At 35.3% G+C, this 26,273-nt stretch overlaps 4 protein-coding genes across 5 annotated transcripts; 2 read left to right on the top strand and 2 right to left on the bottom strand.

Moving 5' to 3' along the window:
• Window positions 1-749: 749 nt before the first annotated feature.
• On the top strand, window positions 750-2,943 carry LOC107642699 (protein SHORT-ROOT). Its single transcript, XM_016346144.3, has one exon. The coding sequence runs from the start codon at window positions 1,112-1,114 to the stop codon at window positions 2,612-2,614; it is 1,503 nt and encodes a 500-aa protein (XP_016201630.1). The 5' UTR covers window positions 750-1,111; the 3' UTR covers window positions 2,615-2,943.
• A 5,889-nt stretch (window positions 2,944-8,832) lies between these two features.
• Window positions 8,833-12,884, bottom strand: LOC107642698 (glycosyl hydrolase family protein 43). Of its 2 annotated transcripts, none has more exons than XM_016346141.3 (3): window positions 12,535-12,884; window positions 11,701-12,316; window positions 8,833-10,020 (listed from the first exon to the last, which is right to left on the bottom strand). In XM_016346141.3, exons 2-3 carry the CDS (start codon window positions 12,253-12,255, stop codon window positions 9,160-9,162), a joined length of 1,416 nt encoding a protein of 471 aa, XP_016201627.1. In that variant the 5' UTR covers window positions 12,256-12,316; window positions 12,535-12,884; the 3' UTR covers window positions 8,833-9,159. The 2 variants fall into 2 exon arrangements, with proteins under 2 accessions (XP_016201627.1, XP_016201628.1); XM_016346142.3 differs by having other exon boundaries at window positions 11,701-12,285; window positions 12,535-12,858.
• Window positions 12,885-18,016: 5,132 nt separating this feature from the next.
• LOC148563285 (uncharacterized) lies at window positions 18,017-20,494 on the bottom strand. Its single transcript, XM_088488783.1, has 9 exons — window positions 20,297-20,494; window positions 20,024-20,208; window positions 19,657-19,932; window positions 19,510-19,568; window positions 19,210-19,249; window positions 19,033-19,104; window positions 18,791-18,941; window positions 18,524-18,694; window positions 18,017-18,435 (listed from the first exon to the last, which is right to left on the bottom strand). Exons 1-9 carry the CDS (start codon window positions 20,492-20,494, stop codon window positions 18,088-18,090), a joined length of 1,500 nt encoding a protein of 499 aa, XP_088344909.1. The 3' UTR covers window positions 18,017-18,087.
• A 2,894-nt stretch (window positions 20,495-23,388) lies between these two features.
• On the top strand, window positions 23,389-26,184 carry LOC110271895 (serine/threonine-protein phosphatase 7 long form homolog). The gene is made up of 4 exons (XM_021123544.2): window positions 23,389-23,454; window positions 23,992-24,734; window positions 24,814-24,901; window positions 25,003-26,184. The coding sequence occupies exons 1-4, from the start codon at window positions 23,389-23,391 to the stop codon at window positions 26,182-26,184; spliced, it is 2,079 nt and encodes a 692-aa protein (XP_020979203.2).
• Window positions 26,185-26,273: the final 89 nt, after the last annotated feature.

Raw genomic sequence — 26,273 nt, 5'->3', positions numbered from 1 at the left:
ATTTTATATTAATTTTCTATATGGTGTTCTTGTAAATCATTTCATAATATAAAATTATTTTTTATTAATTATTTTTAATATCAAAAGTAAAAAGATATAAAAAAAAAAAAAGAGTGCCGCGCACACACATATATAGTGCTATAATATTCCTTTAAAATTATAACATGATTGCAATTAAAACTTTAAATGTAACTTAAATGTTAGGTAAAAATTTATATCTAGTTATTTTTATATAAAATTATTAAATAATTTGAGATATCAAGATAAAAACCATTTTCACTATCTTCATGAATCACTTGAAAATTTTATACATTTTTTTTTTTATTAAAATAGCTAGAGAGGCTCGAACTCGCGACCTCTTAAATGAGTATGGAGAGACTATGCTATTTGAACTATAACTCATCGTAAAATTTTATACATTCTAAGTATTGAATACCTGATCAACTTAATGAGGTTATTTTATGGATATAATAACTTAATTAGTTATAATGTCCCACAAAGCAATATATAACACCTGCTTACAAAGTCTCCCCTTGACGTCTCATATTTCTGAGTCAATCCCTTCTTTCGATGGGCATATACATATTAGTATTTTGCTTTTGAAAAGAGAATCCAGTGTCTTCGTCCCAATAAAAAGAGAAAAATATTATGTGTCTATTATTGTATATATATATTTTTTTGATTAAAAATAATTTGAAAAATTATGGATATGAGTATAAATATATGATATTTTAGAAAAGAAAAGAAAAGCAAAGCAACCCCACTTCCGTTTCCGCCCCCCGCGCATCGATTGCGCAAAAAAGAGAAGAATTTAAAGTTTAAACGAGTCCATTATATTTTGTTTCACCCTTGAATTCTACTACAAGTAGGTTCTATGTATAACCCCTTTTTCCCCCACCTGAAATAAAGAGATAGAAGAGCAAAGGGGGTAAATAAGTAGCTAGAATCCGAATCCAAATCCAAATCGAAACAAGTAGTTGTATGATATGAATGAATAGGCAAAGTAGTGCAGAGAGTAGTGTTAGTTAAAAGGAGGATAGTATAGCTTGCGCAGTGAGACGCAACAAACCAAACAGAAAGCGCTCAAAAATATATTGATGTGGGGTGGGTCATGGATACATTGTTTAGAGTAGTGAGTTTTGAACAATACCAACAACAGCAACAAGTTGAGTTAGATCAGTCCCTCAACTCCACCACCACTACCACTACTTCCAGCAGCTCTAGATCCTCCCGACACAACTATCACCACTACCAACAACAACAACAAGACGAAGAATGCTTCAACTTTTTCATGGATGAAGAAGACCTCTCCTCGTCTTCTTCCAAGCACCACTACTATCCCTATCACTCTCAATCCCATCCCCACACTTCCACTCCTCCCGCCACCATCCTCACGCCCAACGACTTCTCCCACTCCTTCGACTTCAACCTCCAATTCTCATCAAACACCAAGTGGGCCACCGACATCCTCCTCGACGCCGCCCGTGCTCTTGCCGACAAGAACACCGCCCGTCTCCAGCACCTCATGTGGATGCTCAACGAGCTCAGCTCCCCTTACGGCGACACCGAACAGAAGCTCGCCGCCTACTTCCTTCAAGCGCTCTTCAGCCGCATGACGCATGCCGGTGATCGAACCTTCCGAACCTTAACCTCCGCCTCCGATAAGACCTGCTCCTTCGAATCAACCAGAAAGACGGTGCTCAAGTTCCAAGAGGTGTCTCCGTGGACGACCTTCGGACACGTGGCAGCCAATGGCGCAATCTTGGAAGCTTTGGAAGGTGAAACAAAGTTGCACATAGTTGATATCAGCAACACCTATTGCACTCAATGGCCAACGCTATTTGAGGCCTTGGCCACTCGCTCCGACGACACCCCGCACCTCAGGCTCACAACCGTCGTCGTAACAACTGCTCACGGCGGATCTGTCCCGGCGGCGCAGAGGGTCATGAAGGAGATAGGTGCCAGGATGGAGAAGTTCGCCAGGCTCATGGGAGTTCCGTTCAAGTTCAACGTCGTTCACCATTCCGGCGATCTCTCCCAGTTCGATTTCGGGGAATTGGACATCAGGGACGACGAGGCGCTGGCCGTTAACTGCGTCAACTCGTTGCACTCGATCGCCGCGGTTGGGAACCGCCGCGACGCGGTGATATCGTCGCTGAGAAGGCTTCAGCCCAGGATCGTGACGGTGGTGGAGGAAGAAGCCGATTTGGACGTTGGTTTGGAAGGATTCGAATTCGTGAAAGGGTTCCAAGAATGCTTGAGGTGGTTTAGGGTTTACTTTGAGGCGCTGGAGGAGAGTTTTCCGAGGACGAGTAACGAGAGGCTGATGCTGGAGAGGGCGGCGGGGAGGGCGATGGTGGACTTGGTCGCGTGCTCGGCGGAGGAATCGTCGGAGAGGAGGGAGACGGCGGCGAGATGGTCGCAGAGGATGCATGGATCGGGGTTCAATACGGCGTCATTTAGCGAGGAAGTGTGCGATGACGTTAGGGCGCTGCTGAGGAGGTACAAGGAAGGGTGGTCAATGGTACAGTGCTCGGATCACGGCGGAATGATGCTGTGGTGGAAGGAGCAGGCGGTGGTGTGGGCCAGTGCATGGAGGCCCAGCTTCACGTAGTGCTGATCGATCATCACTCTCTTCTTTTGGCACGTGGCTTCAGCTTTCTGGTTCGGTTCGGTTCGGTTAGGCTCCGTTGGGTTGGATTGGGAGGTTAGAGCGTTCTTTCAGTGATGGATTTTATTTTCTTTTCTTTTTGAGTTTGGTAAGTAAGACATGCAATAGGATTAGTTAGCAAAAAGCTGGGGTACGCTGGTGGGATCAACGGGGGAGTTTGCTTGTATTAAAAAAAAAAAGAATGAAGCAAATTGATTTTCATTATTAACTTTTTGTGATTATTTTTTGTTTTCTTTAGTTAAACTATTATGAAGGAAAGTTTATGGTCTCTGGCTCTCTGCATATATATGTGTATGAATCAATTGTTCAAAGTTATATGCTCATCTCGTTCTCGCAGGTATGCGTATCCTCATTTAACTGATACAGCACTCACTCACAATTTCATAAGGAGCATATGATCTATTAAAAATGTTTTCGGGCTCCAGAAAAGTTCCATAATATCATTTGATTGAACTTTTTAAATATATCCGAATCACTTTGTTCCTTTCATCCAAAATATCTTGTTAATTGCAGTTGAGTTACAGTTTAGGTTTTAGTCTTTTTGTATTTTCAGTTAAATTTGAAGTCCTATACTGTTCAGTTGTCCTTCTTTTATAATACTCACCAAAAATAATTCCTAACTTTATTATTTATTTCAAATATTGTCATAAAACAATTTCTCAAACATCATCACCTTTTAATTTATTCTAAAGTCTTGGTCCTTTACTCGATTCTCTTCTCTAATCCTCTTTGTTAAACTTGAGACCAAAATAAATTTATTTTTTGGTGACTATTGAGACCAAAATAATTAATTAAAATAATAATGACCTCCCAACTGTTGTCGGTTTATTGTTTTTAGTTTATATTATTTATTTAGTTTTTGTTTTAGAATTTTTTTTAAATAAATAAAATAAATATTTTATTTACTAAAATATACAATTTATAACATTTTTACCAAAATTCATTATATCTCTTATCTCGTTTATAATGTAGACGAAATAAAATTGCACATATCTCATTTACACTGTAAAGGAGATAAGGCACAATACGATATGGCTTTATCATATTTATACACGTAGTATGTAACGGTTTTATCTCGTTTACAGTGTAAAAGAGATACGTACAATTTTATTTCGTTGACACTGTAAATGAGATAAGACTAAACGCGACCTATATATACAATTTGTTTACAGCGTTCTTTGGATAGATTTTTCATTCATTTCTTCAACTTTCCTCTAATTTCTACCCTCTTCTAACCATATTATCGACTTACTCGACGAGTATGGCACGTGCAGATGCACATGATCCGAACATTAACCGACTGAACGCGACATGACACACGCGGAGGCAGCTAACTTTGAGGTTAGTGTCTTTTTTTTTTCTGTATATGTTAGAACATATATGTGTAACCGTACTTAGGGTACTTTTATAGAATTAATTAACAACACATTTGGTAGATGAATATATTGTTACGAAAGGTTGATATGATATAATTTTAGGTATTAGTTAAATTAAGTTTTTAAGTAAATATTATTCATTTTGTTTTTATTTAAAGTAAGTTGTTAGGTAGATATTAGGTGATTAAGTTATTAATTATTTAAGTAAATATTTTTATTTTTGTTAATTTATTAATTAAATATTTATTAATTTAGTATTAATTATTTAAGTCAATATTTTTATTTAAATCAATTGATTAACTATATGTTTATTAATTTAGTTATTAATTAATTAAGTTGTGTCTGTGCCTCATTTTTCTTTCTAACGAACAAATGCTGCAGCCTCTCGTAGGTGCATCGCACAATTGCTGGAATCAGTAAATAACGTGTACCCTTAAGAACTGCATTCATACATTTGGAGAAGTTCGTTGTCATGTATCCAAATCGATGATTGCCATCATAGTGTTGTAGCCAGATCTTTTTGTTAAACCTACCAGCCTAGTCTGTCATTTCTCGCGACAAATCTCTCAGGGCATCCATGTACTACTTGTACCCAGCCTGGTTTGGACTATAAGCAGCATTTATGAGATATCGCTTTTCCTCGACAGACTTAAAATGAGACATGAAGTTCACAGTCATGTATCTGACATAATAAACACGCTATTATCGGCTCTCAACCACTATTATCGGCTCTCAATGCAGCCTTGAAAGCCTGGAATCTATCAAAAATAGTTAACATGCCATCTTGTGGGATCACATATCGTCTAATATTGGTAAGGAAAAAAGACATGGACTTTGTGTTCTCAAACTCAACAATTGCAAATGACAGAGAAAGGATATTGCTGTTATCGTATTGTGCCACTACAATGAGCAAAACACCATCTTATTTACTATACAAATGCGTACCATTGACAGAGAAACGGCTTGCAATGCTTGAAATACTCCACACAGGCAAGGAAGGCCCAAAATACTTTATCAAATATGCTACAGTCACGCACCATAAGGTGATCATCATAGTACGATACAATTCTGAACTCACATATCGTTCTGGGACAACAACTCTACAGTGCTTGCAATAACCTTAACACCTTATTGTATGACTCCTCCCAATTACCATATATCTGTGCAATAGCTTTTTGCTTCGCAATCCAGATCTTTCTGTACGAGAGTTTGAAGTGATAGATTTTTCTAACTGCACCTTGTAGAACATGGATGCTGACGAATGGGTTGGTTTGTATCAACAACAGGATGATATTGCAGATGATCTTGGGACATGGTGGGTGTTAAATATTTGTGCACTCCTCTAACCCTACGCACCTCCCTAACGAAATAACACATACATGGTTGGCATTTAATCCAAATATAACAATAAAAAAATGAGAAATTACACCACGGTTAAACTTCAACTCACCAATATCTGAGATTCTGTCAGAGGACAACATGGAGACTTCAAGGGTAGGCTGTTGCATATTGCCGGCAGTGCACATAGTACTTTAATCGATCCGACTCCACAACTCGATACTCAACACTTCTGCGAATGCTATGATTCTTCACACCCTGCATTATTGCATCTCTGCTTCTGAACCTGTGGCCAACCGAAACTCCATACCACCGTCTAAGTTGTAATCGTCTTCACCCGTATTGAAAAATGGAGTTTTCTTGTGCATCGCGTCCAGATCCAATGCCTGATAATGACCGAGTACAACTGATAAGGCCGGAATTGGGTGTGGGACGGGCATAAGATACTGAACTGATGGCTCAATCGGCGTCTCTGATACAAATTCCTCCTCCTCATCATCTTTGGAAGAACCACTGTCGTTGTTATGCGCAATACTCCTCATCGGAGTCCTCACCATCAATGTCCATGTCTTCCGTTGGACTAGTAATGTGTGGCGGTGGTGGTGCGAGATGAGGGTCGTCCTGCACAAAATCCAACTGGCCAGATCCACCGCCTCCGACATCACCTACTTCCGCAGAAAGCTCCATCACTTGTTCCACCAAGATTCTCCTGTGGATGTCAAACATGATGCGCACATGCTCATTGCCATAGAATCAAATTAGACGAAACCAAAAAACTCCATTTTCTATCGGTACTAGCAATCGATGCCCCACCATTCCGATCTCTTTTCTCCCGCTACCACCAATGCTACCCAATATCAGACTTTTCAGCTCTGACAAAGAACTTACTTGCCATGTACGCAACAGAATGGAATTTTTTCACTCAAATATCACATCAGTATCACTGTTTCTCATATGGCAATTGGGATATACACTTACAACCACATATCCACTATTACTAGACATTTTGGCTTATTTTTTGGAAGAAAAACGAAAGAGAAGAAGTAAAATATTTGTGAAGAACATAAAGGCTTGCACATCTTTTTATAGCTACTAAAAAGTTGTCGGAACGTATCTTGTTTACATTGTAAACGTCATATATATTCATGTATATCATTTACAATCTAAACGAAATATATATATCTACTCTGTTGAGTCTTATCTTATTTATAGTGTAAACGAGATACAAGTATTCTTATTTCGTTTACGTTGTAAACCAGATAAGAGATACGATAGATTTTGGTAAAAATGCTACAAATGGTATATTTTGATAAATAAAATATTTTTTATTTATTTAAAAAATCATTTGTTTTGTCATAATTAAAAACATAGAAATCTTTGATAACAAAAAAATTAACTAAAAACAGTCAAAAATCATCTTATTTATTATTTATTAATTATTATAATAATTAGTAAATATTAAATAAAATAAATTTATATATAATTTTTTTTTATTTCTCTAACGTTACTGTAAAAACAGTAACTTAGTTTTCGCATGCCAAAATAATTATTAGACGTCATCACAATTCAACAATTTAGAATGAAGCTCAAGCATATTGACTAAGTTCATGTAGGGTGGTAGTTGATCGTTGGAAAATATATTATCCAATCAGATTTGACCGGAGGCGAGCTTCATTTGCATAATTGTTTTGTTTTTATCATTATAAAGTAACCATCAAGCTACACCTAATTAAGATGGACAATGATCTGATCGATAATCTTGTATCTAATATTAAAATTATATAAGATCATTAATAGTAGTTAGCCTTACCCTATCAAATAATCTTTTATATGCCCAACACAAATGGTTCCAAAAAGAAATAGGGTTTGGTATTTTTGGCGTATGGAGATGATATCACCTTTAAGCATATTCATTCATTTATATAGTTTAATAAATAATAAAGATCATCATGGGATTTAATGACTAAGTAAATGTTCATCTGGTCATCCATAAAAGGATGTATAAAAAAAAAAAAAAATGAAACCAAAGAAGTGCATAAAAGAAGGTCTTTATCTAGTTTATGGGCAATAGAATCTTAGGACGGCCACCAAGTTGGGTTAATGGTTGTGGAATCTCATTAAAAGGTGTAAAGTCATTAGCGGGTTAAGGGGTTTTATTTTAGTGGCCAGCACGCTGTCTTTGAAATGGTCTTCTTCTATTTCATCTCTCTTTCTTTTATATATAATTTCCTCCCATGATGTATCCTCATTTTATATCATTGTTGTATAGAAACAGAATAGTCATGTTTGTATCCTTTCAAATAAATGTCAATTTAAATACTTGTTAAATTAATAAAATAAAAAGGAATATATGAAGAATTGCGTGCTTTTTTATATGACACACGTTTTAGCTTTAGCTTGATTAGGGCCCCACAAGACCCTGAGGTCTTTGATGGAGGGGTAAAGATAAGGGGAGAGGGGGGGCTCATATAAGAGGCTCCTTTTTCCCATGAAAGCTAATAAATTGTAAGTACATAAACAATGAAAAGGAAATAATATGAATAGTGGGTTCATCTTTTTAGGGTTGCATATCTTGAAGTTCTGATGAGACTTGCCCCCTCCACGTTAACACATCCACTCTTGCACTCTTTTACAACTTTTCCACCTCCTGATTTTTAAACATTTATAGTTGCTTTCTTTTGGTGTTTTTAAAAGGGAGTTTGATGCTGGCCCATACCTTCTTCTGCTGGTTTAAGCTTTAGTATCCTTTTCTATATCAGTGACAACGACCAGCTTATGCCTTTATATTTTTATGGGACCAGGGACAACAAACAAAGCTAACTCCAATGTATAATTTCATTCATTTCCAACCAATTCTATACTTCAGCATCTTTGCCTCTACCTCCCTCTTGTATTGTTTAATAATACGTTTTAGAAAGGAAAGAGAGAAAAAAGAATTCCTCTTTCCAATTTCATTTAATTAAAATATTATAGTTTGCTAATTCTAACAGGATTGAATGATCAAGAAATAAAATAAGGATCAAGCTTGCTAGTTGCTATTGATAAATGGTTTTGTGATGTCTTGGGGTCTTGCATTGGGCCTATCGTGGTGGCTGTAAGCATTATGCAATTGAAGAGCCCACATTATGTGGGCTAAGAAAATGGGCTCAATATTACTTTTAGCTAGCTAGTAAGTAGTAAATAGTAATGTCTCGAATTTAACCAATTTGAACTGGTCTAGTGGTTATTTCAGTAGTCAGCTTAAGTAAGTGTCGGAATTTCGAATTTCATTTTATGGATAACTCTACTTCACACCCCTCAATTGATTAAAGCTTTATCTCTAGTCTATGGATAACTCTACTTCACACCCCTCAATTGATTAAAGCTTTATCTCTAGTCTCCTCTTTTTCTCTTTTCTTACCCTAATATTCATAACACACTTATGTTAAACCAATTTAGCACAAAAGATTGGACAAGAAAAAGTCAGCATAAAGTATACTATACACATAAAAGAATAATTTGCACAAAGTATTACACAATGCCATGGCACAAATCGATCAACAATGACGGGTTATTAGTAAAGAAAAATACCAATCAACTGGATAATCTTTCTCAATATACAAATATGCTCCCTCAGATTAAACTCAACATACCCTAAACTAAGACTGTGTTATGCAGGTTGAAGTATCTGTGTCCGATTCTTGGGAATTGGTGTGTCAACTTGACATGCAACTTCGTAAGATATATATATGTATTGAGATTTGAGACTATATATATGACTGGAAATGTACAAAGCTACATAAATAATTTGAGTCCGGTCCAACCCTGAGGCAGTCTCCATTTTCTATGCCAGTAAATAGACACTCTTGACCACAATGGGAACTCAAAAGTGTACTCCAGAGGCTGATCAACAGGTCCTGCTACCACCAAAGGCAGCCACACATATCTTGAATCCCTTAAGTCAGCCGGGTTCCATCGATCGGCCATGAATATAAATAAACCTTGGAACCCGGGTTGAGGAAGCACAAAAGTGCTCTGAGCAAAGAATGTTGTAAGCCGAAACATGTTGTTTCCCACAATGCATGGATTTCCTATTGTTTCCCAAGGCCCCAATACTGAATCAGCTGCATGAGCCAGTGCCTCGTTAGGGGCCCAACCTGTGCAGCCTGATGTGATCATGTAGTATGTGCCCCGATGCTTGAATAGAGCTGGTGCTTCTCGGTGCTGTCCCACGAGAATCCTTCTCATGGTAGGTGTCACATTGAGATAATCTTCGGTTAGGGGACCAATGTGCAGTTCACTATTGTCTTCAGAGGAGTAGATTAGATATGCCACACCATCTTCATCTTTGAATACTGTCATATCCCTGCTTTCACATCCATGGGGCCTTTGGCTACCAAGATAATCAAAAGGACCATCAGGTGTATCGCTGATGGCTACACCAACAGCTGCTTTGGTGTAGTTGCCATCATCAACATGCATCCACATCACATATTTTCTGGTCTTCTCATTATAGATTACTTTCGGCCTCTCAAGCACATTAGACTTGTGCAGATCATGGGTCTCATCTGTTTCCTCTGCTGCCAATACAATTCCTTCATGTTTCCAGGTCCATAAATCCTTTGAAGAATAACAACCAACTCCAATGATGTCCACCTGATAGAGATAGAGATAAGGGCTAGAGTCATGTAAATCAAATAGTAGTAAATATGCAACATTGACTGAAGACAAGTACCTCTCCTCTGACAACTGGAAGGTCAGTAAACTAATACTATAACCACATGATAAATAGTTTTTACTTTTTACATCTAAATGCACCCATAGATGGCAGAGCATGGTGATGTAAGAAAAGTTCACTACATGTCCATAATAGAAGGAGAAAAAAGGGAAAGCAAACTCCTCTTGATGCAAAAAATATGATCTATATTGATATCTACTTGAGCATATTCAAAACATATTGGCTATTGTTTGCACCTTAGTTCATGTTAATAATAAGAAAATCAAACAAACTAATTGAATTCAGGCACAAGTTTTTCCTCAGCCACAGCGCTATACCACTTCAGAACTAACTAGTTGAGAAGACGTGTCTGTCAATTAGTAGGGCAGATTTTGAGAGATGCAAAATATTTTCCTTGACTTCTACTACCAATAAAGCCTCTGCTGGTTAAAAGAAGGTAGGGTAAAGTATATTTTTTTTTCCCGAAATTTGGCAAAAGTTTTAAAATATTTTTAAGTTTTATTTTGTTCCAATTTTGTCTCAAAAGTTTTCGATTTGTATCAAATATATTCTCGACAGCTAAAGTTTCAAAAAATTTAAGACCAATTCAACAATAATGTATGACAATTTTGTTTGATTTGCTTATATTGAAGGTTGTTCTTGTGTAATTGTTATAGAATTGGTTCTAAATTTTTTGAAACAATAAAACTTAAGAGATACTTTTAAAATTTTTGCCAAATTTTAAGGACAAAAAGCATATTTTTCCCTAGAAGGTAATAAGTAATAACACCATGCTGAAGGCAACAAGTCTGGCCTCTTTTTGTCTTTTGTGTGTGTGAAATATAAGACCATGTAAACCTCAGACATTGGACAACTTAGGTGAAGAAATTTTCTAGGATGATCATCATAGCAGAGGCCCTTATATCAATTGGAAGTAAAAACTTCTTGTTCAGTATTACAAACTAATAGTCAGTGAAAAGGGCTAGGCATAGAACCTATGCAATCTCAGTTGTGACAGAAGGCTTCAACATCTCGGAAAAGGGACCATCTAAGTTCTGTCACCATACTTAAAAGGGATCAAAGTCTGTTAGGCTTCTATCTCTTGTGATGACATTGTTTTTAACTAAATGCTTAATATGTTAATATTTGCATCGAAATGGAATGGTCTCTTACATTTGCTAATATTGTCAGTTGACAAAATTGAAAGGGCATCATCCACTTTTGGTAGATTAACAACAAAACAGAAGTCTTATGCCAAAATAAGCATATCAAGTACCAAATAAGACCATTGAAACAAGTACCATGTCTACTCATTTATTGATAATACTGTATGAGAATGTCCAGAACCTAAGATGCAAAAGTTACTTGGAATGGATTTAGAATACAGCCCTCAGACAATAATCTAACAAGTTATATATGCATGTATATGAAGCAGCAGTCATTTTCTGCTTATTTGGAAATCTTGTCATTTATCTTTTTGCCAAAAAAAAAATACTAAAGAGGAAACCAAGTTAACATTGCAATTTGTAGAAAAATGCTAGCCACTTCAACTACCATAAAGAAATTGAACCACAAGGGCAACCATTAACTTTGATTAAAACAGAAGTTCACTAAATTACCCGAGCAGGTCCTTCCTTGTGAACATGGTAGGTGGGCCCATCTTTATATTCACCATACCAATAATATGTCCTTGATCCTTTATCATAAAGAATGCCCCCTCCATGGGCTTGGATAGGATTTCCATCAGTATCCAACCAAATTCTCCCAGGGTAGTAGTAATTACTATCATTCCCAGCAGCCTGATTTGGATCTAGAGCTATCTTATGACCCGGAAAAAATACGTGTCTAAGTTGGGAATTTTCATCCAAGAATTCATCAACCAATGTGGTTTTCCGTTTAGGTCTGCGCTTCGCCGCCCGAGGGGACCTCTTTCCCCTTGGTGGGGGAATCTGAACATCTTCATCTTCCAATTGTTGAAGTTCCCGGAATTGGGGATGATGAGTCACATGCAATTGAGACAATCTGCCATCTCTATCTTCATGAAGAATATAAGAATACAAATGAAGCAAAAGAAGGCATCCTATCAAACTCCATAACACAGCAGGCGTAGAACACCTGCTCCAAGAATTACAGCACAGGTTTGTTGATTTCCTGTATTTACTCCTTGTCCTCATTTTCTCTTCCTCTTAATCTTGGGGATTATGCTGCAATTAACAAAATGCAACCTATGGAAACCTGATAACAGTAACCAAGTACAACACACCAACATTTAAACTACATGTCAGGAAAATTGAAAGCACTATGCTACTATTTCATTACCCTAGTCGATGCCTAAATATGGGAAATCAGAGTTGTACTGCAAAATTTGCAATTGCACCTCATATTTTAGATCCAGTCACTGAGAAAGGCATCAATGATAGAAAGCAACTAATTAGGAAGAAGAGTGAGCTGACCTGGAGCTATGAAATGAGCACAAGTTTCCGACATGCGGTTCTGTTGGTGGTGGTTTCTCAGCAGTTTTGGATCTGGGGATGTGTGAGATTTGTGAAATATGATACTGATTTTGCAACCAAAGAAGTTGTTTCTTAATCTCTGCAACTGACTCACTCACTGGATGCCTTTTGGTACCCACCACGGACACAGACAGGCCTAGAACAAAGAGGTTTGTTTCATTTTTTCTTTGCCTTCAATTCAAGCATTATATTCGGCAGTCAAACGTAGTAACAGTGTTAGTTCGTTGGTCGTGTTTCTCAATTCACATGAGCATTCACATAGATAGAAAGACACTTTTACTGTGCATTCATTTACTGTTGGTTATCCAGTAACAATGTGACAGTTAGCGACGATAAAGTACTGTACTATTCACATGGAGTAGGAGATTATTTGTTCAACTATTATTGTGTGCATCAATCATCATAATTGATTGGAATGTTGACTTCCACCCACCATGTCTCACTTTTTAAATGCGCAAAAATGTATACCGTCTCTTGGTATTACTATTAACAAAAATAAATAAATAATACTTAAGTAGTTAAGTGGAATATTTATCTAATTAATTTTTAAAAATGTTATTTGTACATCAAAATTAGTCACTAAAATTAACCATGAATATATTTGTATATAAATATATGTATAATTTAATTTATTTTTAATGTGTATTTATATTTTAACATGTATTTTATACTAATAATTAATCTTAATAGCTAATTTTAACATACACATAACATAATTGATTAATTTTATATTTTCTCTCTTAGTTACTTTGGTCATGATAAGTTATTTATTTCCTTTTCTTATTAAATATTTTTATTTATTACACAAAAAATATTACGTGTTAGTTTTAAATAACAATATCCTAAATATTAGAGAAATTATATTATTACTTTTTTTTTAATAATATCCCTTTACACATTATTTTTTTTAGATTATAGGAGTAATAATATCTATTTTTGTGTAGTAAGTCTAGCGGTAGATATAATTCGTTTTATTCAGAGGTTGAACTTTTCTTTATCTGAAGTAGAAGATGTATACGTTGGCTCTCAAAAAATTGATAGCGGTAGACACCTACAAAAACACTCCGACGTTCAAGTAAAAAGAGTGTGTAATGAGTATAATGTGTATTCAGAATGTACTTTTCTTGTTTTAATTTTTTCTTGTTGTGTTTGACTTTGATAGTGCTATATTTTAGTTACTAAGTTGATCTATTATTACAGAACTATTGGGGATGTTAGTCTAGTTTTTTTTATAACCACTCTTGAACATTATTTGAGCTTATATTAAAAAGTCTGCTAAAAAGAGAAAATACATACTAAAAAGGAAAAATACGTACTTTTGATCTAACACGTTTTATTTATATAGTTCCGAATTATAAGTAATGTAGGTCCATGTATTAGTAACGAGTCATGGTCCAAGTTTAATCTATGATATTTTGCAATAAGACAGGTAGAACTTAAATAATTTTTTAACTTATAAATTGACATTGTAATAATAAGTGGTAGTCCCTCAAGTTCAACTTATTATACTTGAAAAATAATAAGCATGTTAGAGAAAGGTGTTTAAATTCAATAAAAAAAAAAACTAAGAGTTATTATAAATAATAATAATATGGTGAGCTCCAGGTTTAACTTGTTTTTTTTTTTTTTAAGAGAAATATGTTGAGCCTTTATGAAAATCGAGTTATAACTCAGTAAGATATGAAAGAGATGTAGTTCGTGTTATAATTCGAAGATATAAGAATTGAGGATTACCTTTCAAAATCAACTTGATAATCTTAAAAATAAAATTGTTTAAACTTGTCATTGAAAAATGTGTTGCTTATATCAGTGTATTTTTGGACGAGCTCATGGTTGATTGGTTGTTGAATTGACCTGGACTAATAGGTGTTGGGTTGCTTTAACTGATTTTGACTTATAAATGCCGATTTGTTTGGAGTGATTCCGACTTATAATTGCCGATTTATTTGAAATGATTTTGATTTATAGGTGTCGGCTTATTTAGATTGATTTCAACTTATAATTACCGGTTTGTTAGAATTAATCCTGACTTATAATTGTTGATTTGTTTGAAATGATTCCGACTTATAGATGTCGACTTGTTTAGATTGAGTCCGACTTATAACTGTCAATTTATTTTTGTATACGAACTTTAATATTGGTTTGTTGTAATATGTATAGTATGTAGGAAAAATAGTAACCAAACCAAAGACACGAGTAATAACAAAAAATAAAGAATGATAAATCTAAAAATAATTTATATTTATTGAGATTTACTATCTTAACAAAAAAGGTACAAGATGAAGTACCTCGTTCCTCTAAGCAAAATTCGGTGTGAAAAAAATCTTGTGAATGAAAAAAATAATACATCTTCGAGTTATGACTTACATCTTAGTTGTGCTTAGTTTTAGAGATGTTGTACTCCAAGTATCAGGTAGTTCTTTGCATAGTAGTATTTAAAGGGTATAAGTCTCTTTACCGATCACTTTGCATATTCAAAAAGGTCTTTCTGGTCGTCCTCTTTTGATTAAGTTGGTTTATCAATTTGCTGAGTTTGTCTAAGTTCTTCGATTTCTATCAGTCCAACTGCTTTTCTCAAAATTTTGCTAAAATCTTCGGCTTGGCGATATCAATAGTCTCTTGGAACTTGCCAAGACAATGACCACTCTTGGGTGTGTGTGGTTCAAGTATTACATTGTTATAAAGATTCCATTCCCATGGGAATTAAAGATACCTAAGGAGAAGGTGGGAATTGAAATGATGGTATTTTGCCTAGAATCAAACTTGCTTAGGAATAGTTTTTCAAACTTTGAACCAAACATGGGAATATGATATTTCCATCTTAAAATTCCTAAGAATTATTTATAATTCTTCCAACCACACACACCCTAAGGACATGGAGGTGGACGTCCGGATTGAGGTTGAGAATCTCCATTACTATTTTATTGAACTTTGTCATGTAGTCAGGGAGACTTTCATGTTGACCTTATTTGATTATGTTAAGCTAGTTGCTGGAATCATGGACATAGATCTTGAATGCTGCAAAATTGTTGGTGAAAAAGCCAGCCAGTTTTTAAAAAGTAAAAATAGAACTTGCAAGTAAAGATGAAAATCAGAATAAAGTAGCACCATCTAAGAATGTAGAAAAAAAATGACATAATATTAATTCAAAAGTATCATTAAAAAACATCATCAAATAACTTGGTCACCTGCTGAACTTCAACTCTCAGCAAATAATTGATAGCCAATAATTCGGCCTCAGTAGGAGAAGAAAGTGGATTGCTTTGTTTTTTCGCCATTAATTATAACTTACAAAAGAAGGTAACAAATCGAGAAGAGAAAATGATAATGGGATTAGATTTAAACTCGTATCCCACGTGGACACTAAATATTCTTGTGTAGTAAGTCTGGCGATAGATATAACTCGTCTTATTTAGAGATTGAGCTCTTCTTCGCCTGAAGTAAAAAGGATATACGTCAGTTCTCAGAGAACTAACGGCGGTAGACACCTACAAAAATATTCTGATGCTCAAATAAAAAGGAGTATAAAATGAGTAGAATTTATTGTTTGTAACAAGTAATATTTAAAAAATATGAATTAAAAATATGATATTAAATTATTAAATTAAAAAAATAAATTAATAATTAAAAATACTAATAAAAAACAATAATTTTTGTTTATTATCTTTGTGTTTTTTATAATTATATTATTGTAGCAACAGGAGAAGAAATAATAATGAATTGTATTGCCATTGAAATTCAGTGTTGTTATACTTTTACTTCTAATGAGTTTGTAGTTCAAATAACTAAAATTTTTTTATATTATAATCATAAATAAGGTTAATTGATTTTGAAAATTTATATTAAATATAATAATTTTACGATTTAAATTATGTTATAATTTTATATATTTAATATATTTTTTAATTTTATGTAAAATCTTAATTTTCACAACTTAGTACCAATACTCAATTCAGGAAAATAAAGATATAATTTTGTTAATATAATCACTAGAAGTATATACTTTCTTGCTATTAAATTTTTGGAAAAAGATTCTTAAAAAAAAATACTTACAAACTAATTTTTTTTTAAATTAAGAATAAGATTTAAATTTAAAATCTTTAATTGAAAAGAAAAAGACTGTCATTTAAACTATAATTTATTAACACTTACAAACTAAAACTTGATAACGTATAGTTAGTCTTTTTTAACAACTAATATATCTTGTGCTAGTTAAATTCGAGTAATACTAGTAATATTAAAAAAAATAATTAAATTTATTTTATTTAGTATAAAAATTATAATTTTATGTATATAATATTTATAATTATATATTTATTATATTTAAAATTATATAATTATAATGATAATTAATAAAATAATTTTAGATGATTTAAATCAATTTTTTTTTTTATTTTTTACGGTTTTCTTCAATTTAATAGGCTAAAAATTAATCCACCACAATACTAAGTTTTATAATAGATAATTTGAACCAAACTAACGGTAATAAATGGAGAAATTTGCATGCTCCTACGGCATGCTTTAATGACAAACTTTTATATATAATAATGGATTAATAGCTAAAAGTTAGTAATAAATTTTTCTCTAATTTTAGTTCTGCAACGCATGCCTCTTTGTAGCATAATTATCAAAATCGAATCAATCAGACTACTAATTTATTAGTTTATTAGTTTAATCTGTGGATCACTAGTTAAACCAGTGACTTAATCTCACTTAAACCATCAATTCATCGATTTTTATTAAAATCAGCTGATTCTCACCGATTCTTTTTTTTATATGGTCGAATAGTTCAATTAGACCGACCTTATATCCAATTCACTAATTTTTTGGTCATACTAATCCATTCGGTCTAATTCTTATAACTATGCTTTATAGTTGATACTTGATACCTCCTTTCTTTTAGTTCTTTCTTTCTTTGGGGGAACATGCGAAATAAATGAACTCTTGGTCCTTAGTGGCATTATTAAAAACACTTTTGACATTAAAATACTACAATTAATTGTTAACATGAACCGTTGTCATTATGCAATCATTATTGAGTAGTTTAGGCAATTATTAACTAGCTGTATTATACTTAATTTTTGAGACATTCTTCCATCCATTCCATCTAGTAGTTTAGGCCATTCAATTCTTTTAAAGAAAAAGAGGAAAGAGAAAAAATAGCAGATAGAAAATAAAATAAAAAAACATTTTTTATTAATAGAAATACAAATTCTCCTAATTTTCTTCGCGAAAATATAGAAATATTTACGCTTAAAAATAGGTAAAAATATATTCTCTTTATTTTTTTACACTGTTCTCCAATTTTTGTCTTGCGACCTGCATGGAGTACCATTTACATATTTGAAAATTTCTCATAACAAAACAGAAAAAAAAAAAAAAAAAAAAGGGAAAAGTAGTATACACAACCCCAGACCCCCATACCTCCTTGATTTATATATTTACCTTCCTCAACTTGTACATAAATTAAAAATAAAATAAAAAAAATCGTATCTAGATGTGAGAGTATATAGAGAGGGGTTTGTCCCAGCAGAGAAAAGCCTCCGCTACCCATGCTAAGACCAAGATAACCATGATGATGGAGAGAGATATCATAGAAGACCACAACAATGTTGTTGAAGTTCTTATTGGCCTGCACTGATGCTCCACAATTTCAGTAACTTTGTTCTTTACCAAGGTGCAATTTGACAGCCTTTGCAAGTCTGGATATATGTCCAACAAGTCCTGAATGGATCTGCTATAGGCATGAGCCATGTTGTACGACGATTCTGTTATAAATCTTCCCTCTTTTCTGCATTCCTCTCTTGTCTTCTCTTTGTGGCATGTAAACTTTGCAAGTATCTATGCCCAAATAAACTTTGTTCTATGAAATAGCTAGCACTATGTTGGTCCAATAAGGTATTTAACATAGAGATATGTGAATACTTACTTTTGATGTTTCGCCAATTGGGATGGCACCTTGGGAGCAGCTTTGTGGAATGTAGGTATAGTTTGGAGCTGCAGAGAAAGGGTCACAAATCTTGATTACTCCCATTATTTCTTCACTTTGTTCACCTACTACTCCTAGCAGCCGATAAGCCACTGACATATTGGAATTCAACTATGAAAAAGAAAACCATTGTATCATCAGAACCTATAGTACTAATATATTCATTACTATGTAGCTGATGCAGAAGGAATCAACCAAATTTTCTACCTCAACTATGAAACTGTGGATGGTGTATCCTATTTCAGTAATCAATTTGCCGGAGAATGATGCATTAACGCACGGCAACATGGAGCCAAGGCTACTGTTCTGTGGATTTTGTTCGAAATCCTCAAAGGCAGAGCATGCATCATCAGCAAAACTGCATTCAACATTGTGAATCTAGTAAAAAAAAAGGATGGTTCAGTTCAATCCCGCACGTAACGAAAGGTATGACAACTTGTTATACTCACGTGTGAAGGAAAAAATCAAAACCCGTCAAGAACCAGCACAGGCTTGTCAAGATCCAAAAGCAGGAAATTACGCTGAAACAAATGCAAAATCAAATTATTTGTAGCAAAATGCAGTGTATAATAAACCTATAATCTAGTTAAATTAATATTGAAAATTCTACTGTGTCTTAGTCTTACATTATAAATCCAGGGCGCGAATGCAGCAACAGCGGCCAAACTGAACCAAAAACGGCAAAGTGAGAAAAAAAAATCATCAATATCAATGAAAGAATGGCAGAGAGTCATCGGAATTTATTATTTTTAGTCGGTTATTTATCAATGTTTAAAAGTATGAGATAAAGTATGTTGTTGGATTACTAGACTAAAAAAATTAAGTTGACGGCTAAATGATAACCAAAAACAATAAATTTTTTCTAATATTTCTCGTATTAGTGAAGAGAATTAGCTATGAATGTAAAATAGTAACGCTTTGCTCACCAAGCGCTCCAACCAGAGTGGCTAAGTTGACGACCACAATAATCAAATGTGCTACATACCTAAGACACATACATTATAAGAATGAAATTAAATGTACACAAATAAATAATTAGTGAAGTGATGAGAAATAGTGTGTAGTAGTTTTACGAAGTATGAGTGGCTTTGTGAAAGGATTGGCCAGTTGTATCGATAAAACGACGGATGACGCGCGAATTGCTTCGGAGATCTTGAGTAGTGGAATTCAATCGATCACAAATCTCTGGATTGTATGGAATCAAAAGGAACTGCATTTGTTTCGTTGTCTTCATCACTCTGCCTATGGTCTCTAGAGCATCTTTGCCTATGCCAACCACAGTTTCTTTCAGTTTTTCTGTCCTCCGAAGGGTCTTCTGACTCACCACGAGGACCAAACTGGAAGCAACTCTGCAATGCAATGCATGCATATGTAACGAAGCTACTTATCCCAAAAGTTTAAACTATTAGGCAGAGGTACATGAATTATTATATATCTTACATGGCGAGAGAGGTGAAGAATAGAAGCAAGAGGAAAACATGGAGATAATAATGGTGCAAACATGGTGGTGAGCTTAAGCCACCTCTTAGGAACTTGTTGGCTAAGATGAAAATGGTGAAGGCTAGGCCACATAACAACCACACTCCGGCAAATGTGTATCCATGGACTCCTGTAAATGCCGCAGACTGGAAAGGATCAGAAGAAGCAATACGCGTAATCAATATTTCAACGTATCACTTTGTTCAAATTGAATGAAACTGATTAAAGACTCACAGCGAGGTAATGTTTGTTTCGAACATCGAAACCTCCATTGTAACGTTTGAAGTGTCTTAAAGGATCGGGTCTGTTGATGGTTCTTCCTTGAATAGGTGACCCCGACACTGAGCATTTATTTTGGAACAAGAAGGGATCAGAAATGAATGGCAAAAACAATATTGCAAGAAGCAAGAGGCGCTGGGTTGAGTTGAGCATGTTGAGCAAAGTGGAAGAGACAACATTATTTGCTGTCTCAAAATAATGTGAACTTTTTTCAGTAAGGGGGATTTACGTTTGACTTACGGGGTAAGATAAGAATAGCTTGTGCCATGGTTTTGCGGATAATAATATTTGTATTATGTTCATGGAAGGATATCATATAAGTATTGTTAGAGATGGAGGTAACGAATCAGAAGCCGATATTCTTCGTTGTTTATTAGCATGCAAGGAATGTTAACTTTTATTAAATTTTAATGCCTCTATCTTAGCATCCATGTCTTTCTTTAATCTGTAGCTGCTCCCATCATCCTTTTTCTTGTTTTTCTTCTCTTGCCTTTCAAAGTTCAAAATTCCATTTCAGGTAGCATTGGTTTTCTTTTTTTTTTTTTTTGGGTAGGCTGAAAATGACTTTATAAAATATAATGTAACAGTTCAATTTTTAATCACTATACCCAATATTTAAATTCAATATTATATGAGAACAACTAGGGAACCAAAAGCATATTAGCTAAAAACCAGCCAAAATGTGTTTGGGCTCCATGAAAAATTGGGTTTTGGTTTGTGCTCCGTGATCCCAGGAGCAGTTTTCAAACATATTATTCAAAAAGTGATTCTAATTAAACGGTTTTGTTTACTTTTTGGCTGATCACCTCTTGGTTCCATATACTTTTCCATATTATATATTAAGAAACAAGAAACGTTACAGAATCATTATTTCTGTCTAAAATTACTTTTTTGGTCTGAAAATTATTAGTTAGAGTAAGTGAGTACCGTGATATGCCTGTATTGTTTCCACTTTTTAGAGAAAAAAATTATGATAACTTCTAACAATGAAACTTTTTTTTTAATCAAAAATAGAAAGATTCTAACCCATGATCTCTAAATAAGTATGAAAAGATTATATCATTTAAATTATATATAATTCATTGGTTTTTTTTTTTTTTCCTTTTTCTTTTTTTTTTTTTTTTGGACTTGTCCTTTTTCTAACTTCGGAGACATCCAATAATAAAACAAAGATTTCTAAAAGGTCGAAAATATTATCCAGAAAGAAAAGAGAGTTGAGAATTGCTGATCTACCTTTGCCTCTTTGGTCATAATCAAACTCTCTTTCTTTGTGGGTCATAAATCAATCTCTTAATCTTTTTTGTTTTTGGGTCATGTATAGCTCCGAGGTTATTACTTTTTTAGTTTTTGTCTACTTGAGGGATAGCTTGTTAACCGAAAAAGAAGATAAAGCCCGTTAGATCCACAACCCTTCTGCTGCATTGTTATTTAGGCCTTGTTTCCCTTCCCACAACCCATTTTGCATGCTTAGATTTAATGCCACTTAGGCACTTAGCATTTGTGAAGCCCATACATATGCTGAGATTGAGAGTCATAATCCATGGTGCATTCTTCGCAGGGCACAACTCACTGAACTCAGCCATAATAATGGTACAAGCTCCAACCAACTCAGCTAGCAAAATTTATATTGATTGCGCGGTGGTGTAAAAATCATTTAATTAATTAATATTATAAGATGTGGGCTCAAATAATACCATATACCTTTATATTATTATAACTTTTTATATATGACATAGATTCCATTTTTATTTTATATATAAATAAAACAATATTCAAATACTTAATGCTTTCTTAAACAGATTAATGAGTTAATCATTAAATTAATTTAAATTAGTTAGATTCTGTTAATTAATTAATTTTTTGAGAGATTTAGAATCAACTATTATTTTTCAAAAAAAAAAAAAAACTCAAATACCATTAAAATTTATTATTTTAATTATTAACCTAATTTTTAAATTTAATAATTGAATAATATACATTTAACTTATATTTTTAAATATTAATAATTAACTACTAATAAAAAATAATAAATTTTACTGTCTTTAGTATTTTTTTCTTTTCAAAAAGTTAAAAGGAGTATTCGTACAAAAAAAAAAATGTTAACCGAGTGGTTTTTTCCCTCTTAAAAAGCGGAATAAATGCTATTTGTCTTATTATTAAATGATATGATAATAATATAATATAGATCGATGAGCTAAGCCTGGTGTTATTCTTTTATGTGGCATAAATCTATATAAAAGATTGTCATTTTCCAATGACAAATCTAACGTTGCCTATCTTTAAGAGTTGGCACTTGGAACTTGGAAGCTCCCCTTTGGCCCACATCAATATAAGTCCAAACGGCTTGTGTTATTTTCTTACCTAATTTTTAATATATATTTTATATTATAACATATATTTTATATTAATAATTTAGTTAATAATTCAATTTTAATATTATCAATATAAAATATTTTTTTATAAATCAACTATTATATATATATACTATTTAATTTATTTTTAATATATATTATATTTAAATATATTTTAAATTATTAACTTTTGTATACATTAATATAATTGATAATAATATTGATATATAATTATATTTAGGGCAATTTACGCATCTAAATTGTTTGATCCCCAATATTACGTAAATACATTGTTTTAGTTTTCAATACGCAAATGCATTGTTTCACTATTTTATGTAAACCGCTACTGGCAGTAGCGGTTTATAGGTGTGCATAAACCGCTACTACCTGACGCGGTTTATGTGTGAGTGTGTGTGTGTAAACCGCTGCTGGCAGCAGCGGTTTACGTGCGTGTGTGTGTGAGTGTAAACCGCTACTGCCAGTAGCGGTTTACGTGTGTGTGTGCGTGTGTGTAAACCGCTACCGCCAGTAGCGGTTTACGTGTGATGCTTTGCCTATATAAACCGTGGTTGTAGCCACGGATTATGTGTTTAGAAGGTTTGAGGAGTTTTCTAGAGAGAGGAAATTCTAGAGAGAGGTCAGAGCAAGTTGTGAGCGGGCCCGAGGTTCCTCAGCGGCGACTTCTGGCGAGTTATCATGGCAGGCAGGAACCTGTACCGACTGAACGGTGTTGCGCATATTGCCGGTTCTATTGGTGACGAGGTTAGTTAATATTTATTTCTTTCTAGTCTTTGCATATCTTAGTCAGAAAAATGGTAGGTTAGGTAGACGAATTAGAATTTATAGATTAATCCTTGTAGTTTGAATTTAGGGTTCACATGCTAGGATGTTAGTTCACTAATCTTGGTTTAGTGTTTTTAGTTTTTCTTGGTTAGTTATAGATATGCCTAGTTACATTAAATTCAATTCCATTCAATGAATGTTATGCTAATTAATGTTGGTTTAGTTTAGGGAATGGGATAGTTGACATTAGTGAATTATTATAGTTTGTTTAGGATATTTGTATGGTATGAAGTTTTAAATTTTAAATCTTTATAATATTTTAAAATTTCTGGATGTTAATAAGTAAATTATTTGTGTTGTTATTTTCCCTATCGTGAGTAGGGAATTTTTTTTTTTAAATATTATATAGGAGAATTTGTTGATGGTTTAAGGTATTCGTATACGGTTAGATATGGAAATTTGTTTAAGGATATGAGAATTTAATTGGACTCTGTTTTTGTTTGTTGTTCTATGCAGCCCAATAGGTGTATATACAGTGTGAGGCGGCAACAGAATATGCCCATGCATGAAAGGATCATCCCGTATTTAGAGAGGGTTGGATTGTACCATTTGGCTAGGCTAAATAGCCAATGGTTCTGGTTGGATGAGCCACTCGTTAGTGCGTTCGTTGAGAGGTGGCGTCCTGAGACGCATACGTTCCACATGCCTTTCGGAGAATGCACAGTGACATTGCAGGACGTGGCATTTCAGCTAGGGCTGCCTGTGGATGGGGAGGCTGTGAGTGGTTGCCTTGGTGAGTTTGAGACATACATGGAGGGTGGCCGACCAGCTTGGGAGTGGTTTGAGGACCTATTCGGTGAGCGGCCCCCACCGAATAAGGTCAAGCAGATGACAGTACACTTTATATGGTTCCACGAGAGGTTTAGGGTGCTACCACCAGATGCGAGCGAGGAGACTGTCCGCATCTACGCACGGGCCTACATCATGATGCTGTTATCGACTCAGTTATTTGGGGACAAGAGTGCGAACCGGGTTCATATACGATGGTTGCCATTTGTGGCAAACCTTGATGGCATGGGGAGGTATAGCTGGGGTTCGGCCGCTTTGGCGTGGCTGTACCGATGCATGTGTCGGGTAGCGAACAGAAATGTGACTAATCTTGCGGGCCCGCTCCAGTTACTACAGAGTTGGATATTCTGGCGGTTTCCGTCTCTTAGGCCGGCCGGGTTTGAGGTTTTCTCTTTCCCGCTGGCATCAAGGTATGGGTTATGCTTTTTTTTGTTTAACAAATTTCTTGGGAATATTTTAAATTTTGTGTCTCATATGACTTAAATTTAGGTGGTCTACCTACTTACCTCCTAATGATGGAAAGGAGCAGAGGGTCATTAGGTATCGGCTTGCATTGGATCGACTGACCGCTCGTGATGTAAGTTTTATAGCAGTAAGAGTTTCATTTTTTGTTTGCTCTGTATTCGTGACTAGATATATACTTGTTATTGTAGTCCTTGATGAGTTCTTAAATTTCAGATTATGTGGGAGCCCTACTCCGCGCTTGATGTACTTGCCGTGGTCCATCCAGAGATACTTACAGAGCAGCACAGTCGCATGTGGCGAGCCGTGACTGCCTTGATATACTTTGCGGTCATCGAGTGGCATCAGGTTGACAGGGTTGTTCCACAGCTGGGTGGAGTACAGCATATCCCCGAGGATGCTTTGAACGTAGACTGGCTGCATGCTAAGGACGGTAGGGGAGGCGATAGGTGGTTTCCCCACTACTATCGGGCATGGCATGAGCACTGGGAGAACCGAGTTGATGCCGTCATTTCCATTGAGCGAGTGGCAGATCCTGGCCCATCTGCAGATTACCTAGATTGGTGGTACCGTGAGGCTCAGCGGTTCCTTAGCCCGGGGGCTGCATTCGCCGATCCTAGAGGCACCCAGATACCTCCAGAGGCATATCAGAGAGGATCCTCCCAGGTCCCACGCATATCACAACTACCTGATATGCCGGACAACCGTCGTGTTGAGCGACGCCGTCGTGTTGGCACTAGGGACACCGGTCGAGAGTGGAGGTGGTTACATGATGCGATGCAGCAGGATGATGCAGGCGAAGATGCTAGAGCTGAGGTCGATCACCGTGTTCGTCGGTGTAATGCCAGACGTGGGAGAACTCCGGATGATACACAGCACGCAGGCGGAGTTAGTGGGACCGCAGCGACTGAGGCTGGAGGGGATACATTCACTAGCAGAGCTTATTCTCAGATGCCGGAGTTGACGCCGACCATGACTATGGATTTAAATGATCAGCTGGTCAGTCCACGGTTTTATGCAGACTTTGCTGAGTTGATTAGGGATGATGCTGGCACGTCGAATGTGCAGTTTGGTGGCCAGTCTTACCAGCAGCAGATGCCAGATGTGCAGATGGAGACCGCAGCTTACCAGCCACATATGACGGAGATGCATTCCCAGCCACCTGATTATCAGGGTCAGTATGGGGTAGATCTGAACGTGCCTCCAGGTAGTCCGTTGGATACTTGGTTCACTATGGGGGGCACCCCCCAGTCCGCGTTCGGGTTAGACCATCCAGGTGATGACGTTGGACAGGAGGCAGCCCGACCGACTCGAGTCAGACGTCCTGCTCGATGTGGGACAGGATCTCATCTTCTTGGTGACTTTCATGATGCTACGAGAGATGATCCCGATGGTTAGCACCATGTGTTGTTGTTTTTCATTTCTCGTTATGTAGTTTATTTTCCGGTTACGGACTTTTATGTTTATTTTAATTGGATGACTGTTAT

Source organism: Arachis ipaensis, chromosome B5, assembly GCF_059453495.1.
Source record: "Arachis ipaensis isolate K30076 ecotype BB chromosome B5, ASM5945349v1, whole genome shotgun sequence".
Classification (NCBI taxonomy): Eukaryota; Viridiplantae; Streptophyta; class Magnoliopsida; order Fabales; family Fabaceae; genus Arachis; species Arachis ipaensis.
This window is presented reverse-complemented; position numbering and strand designations above follow the sequence as displayed.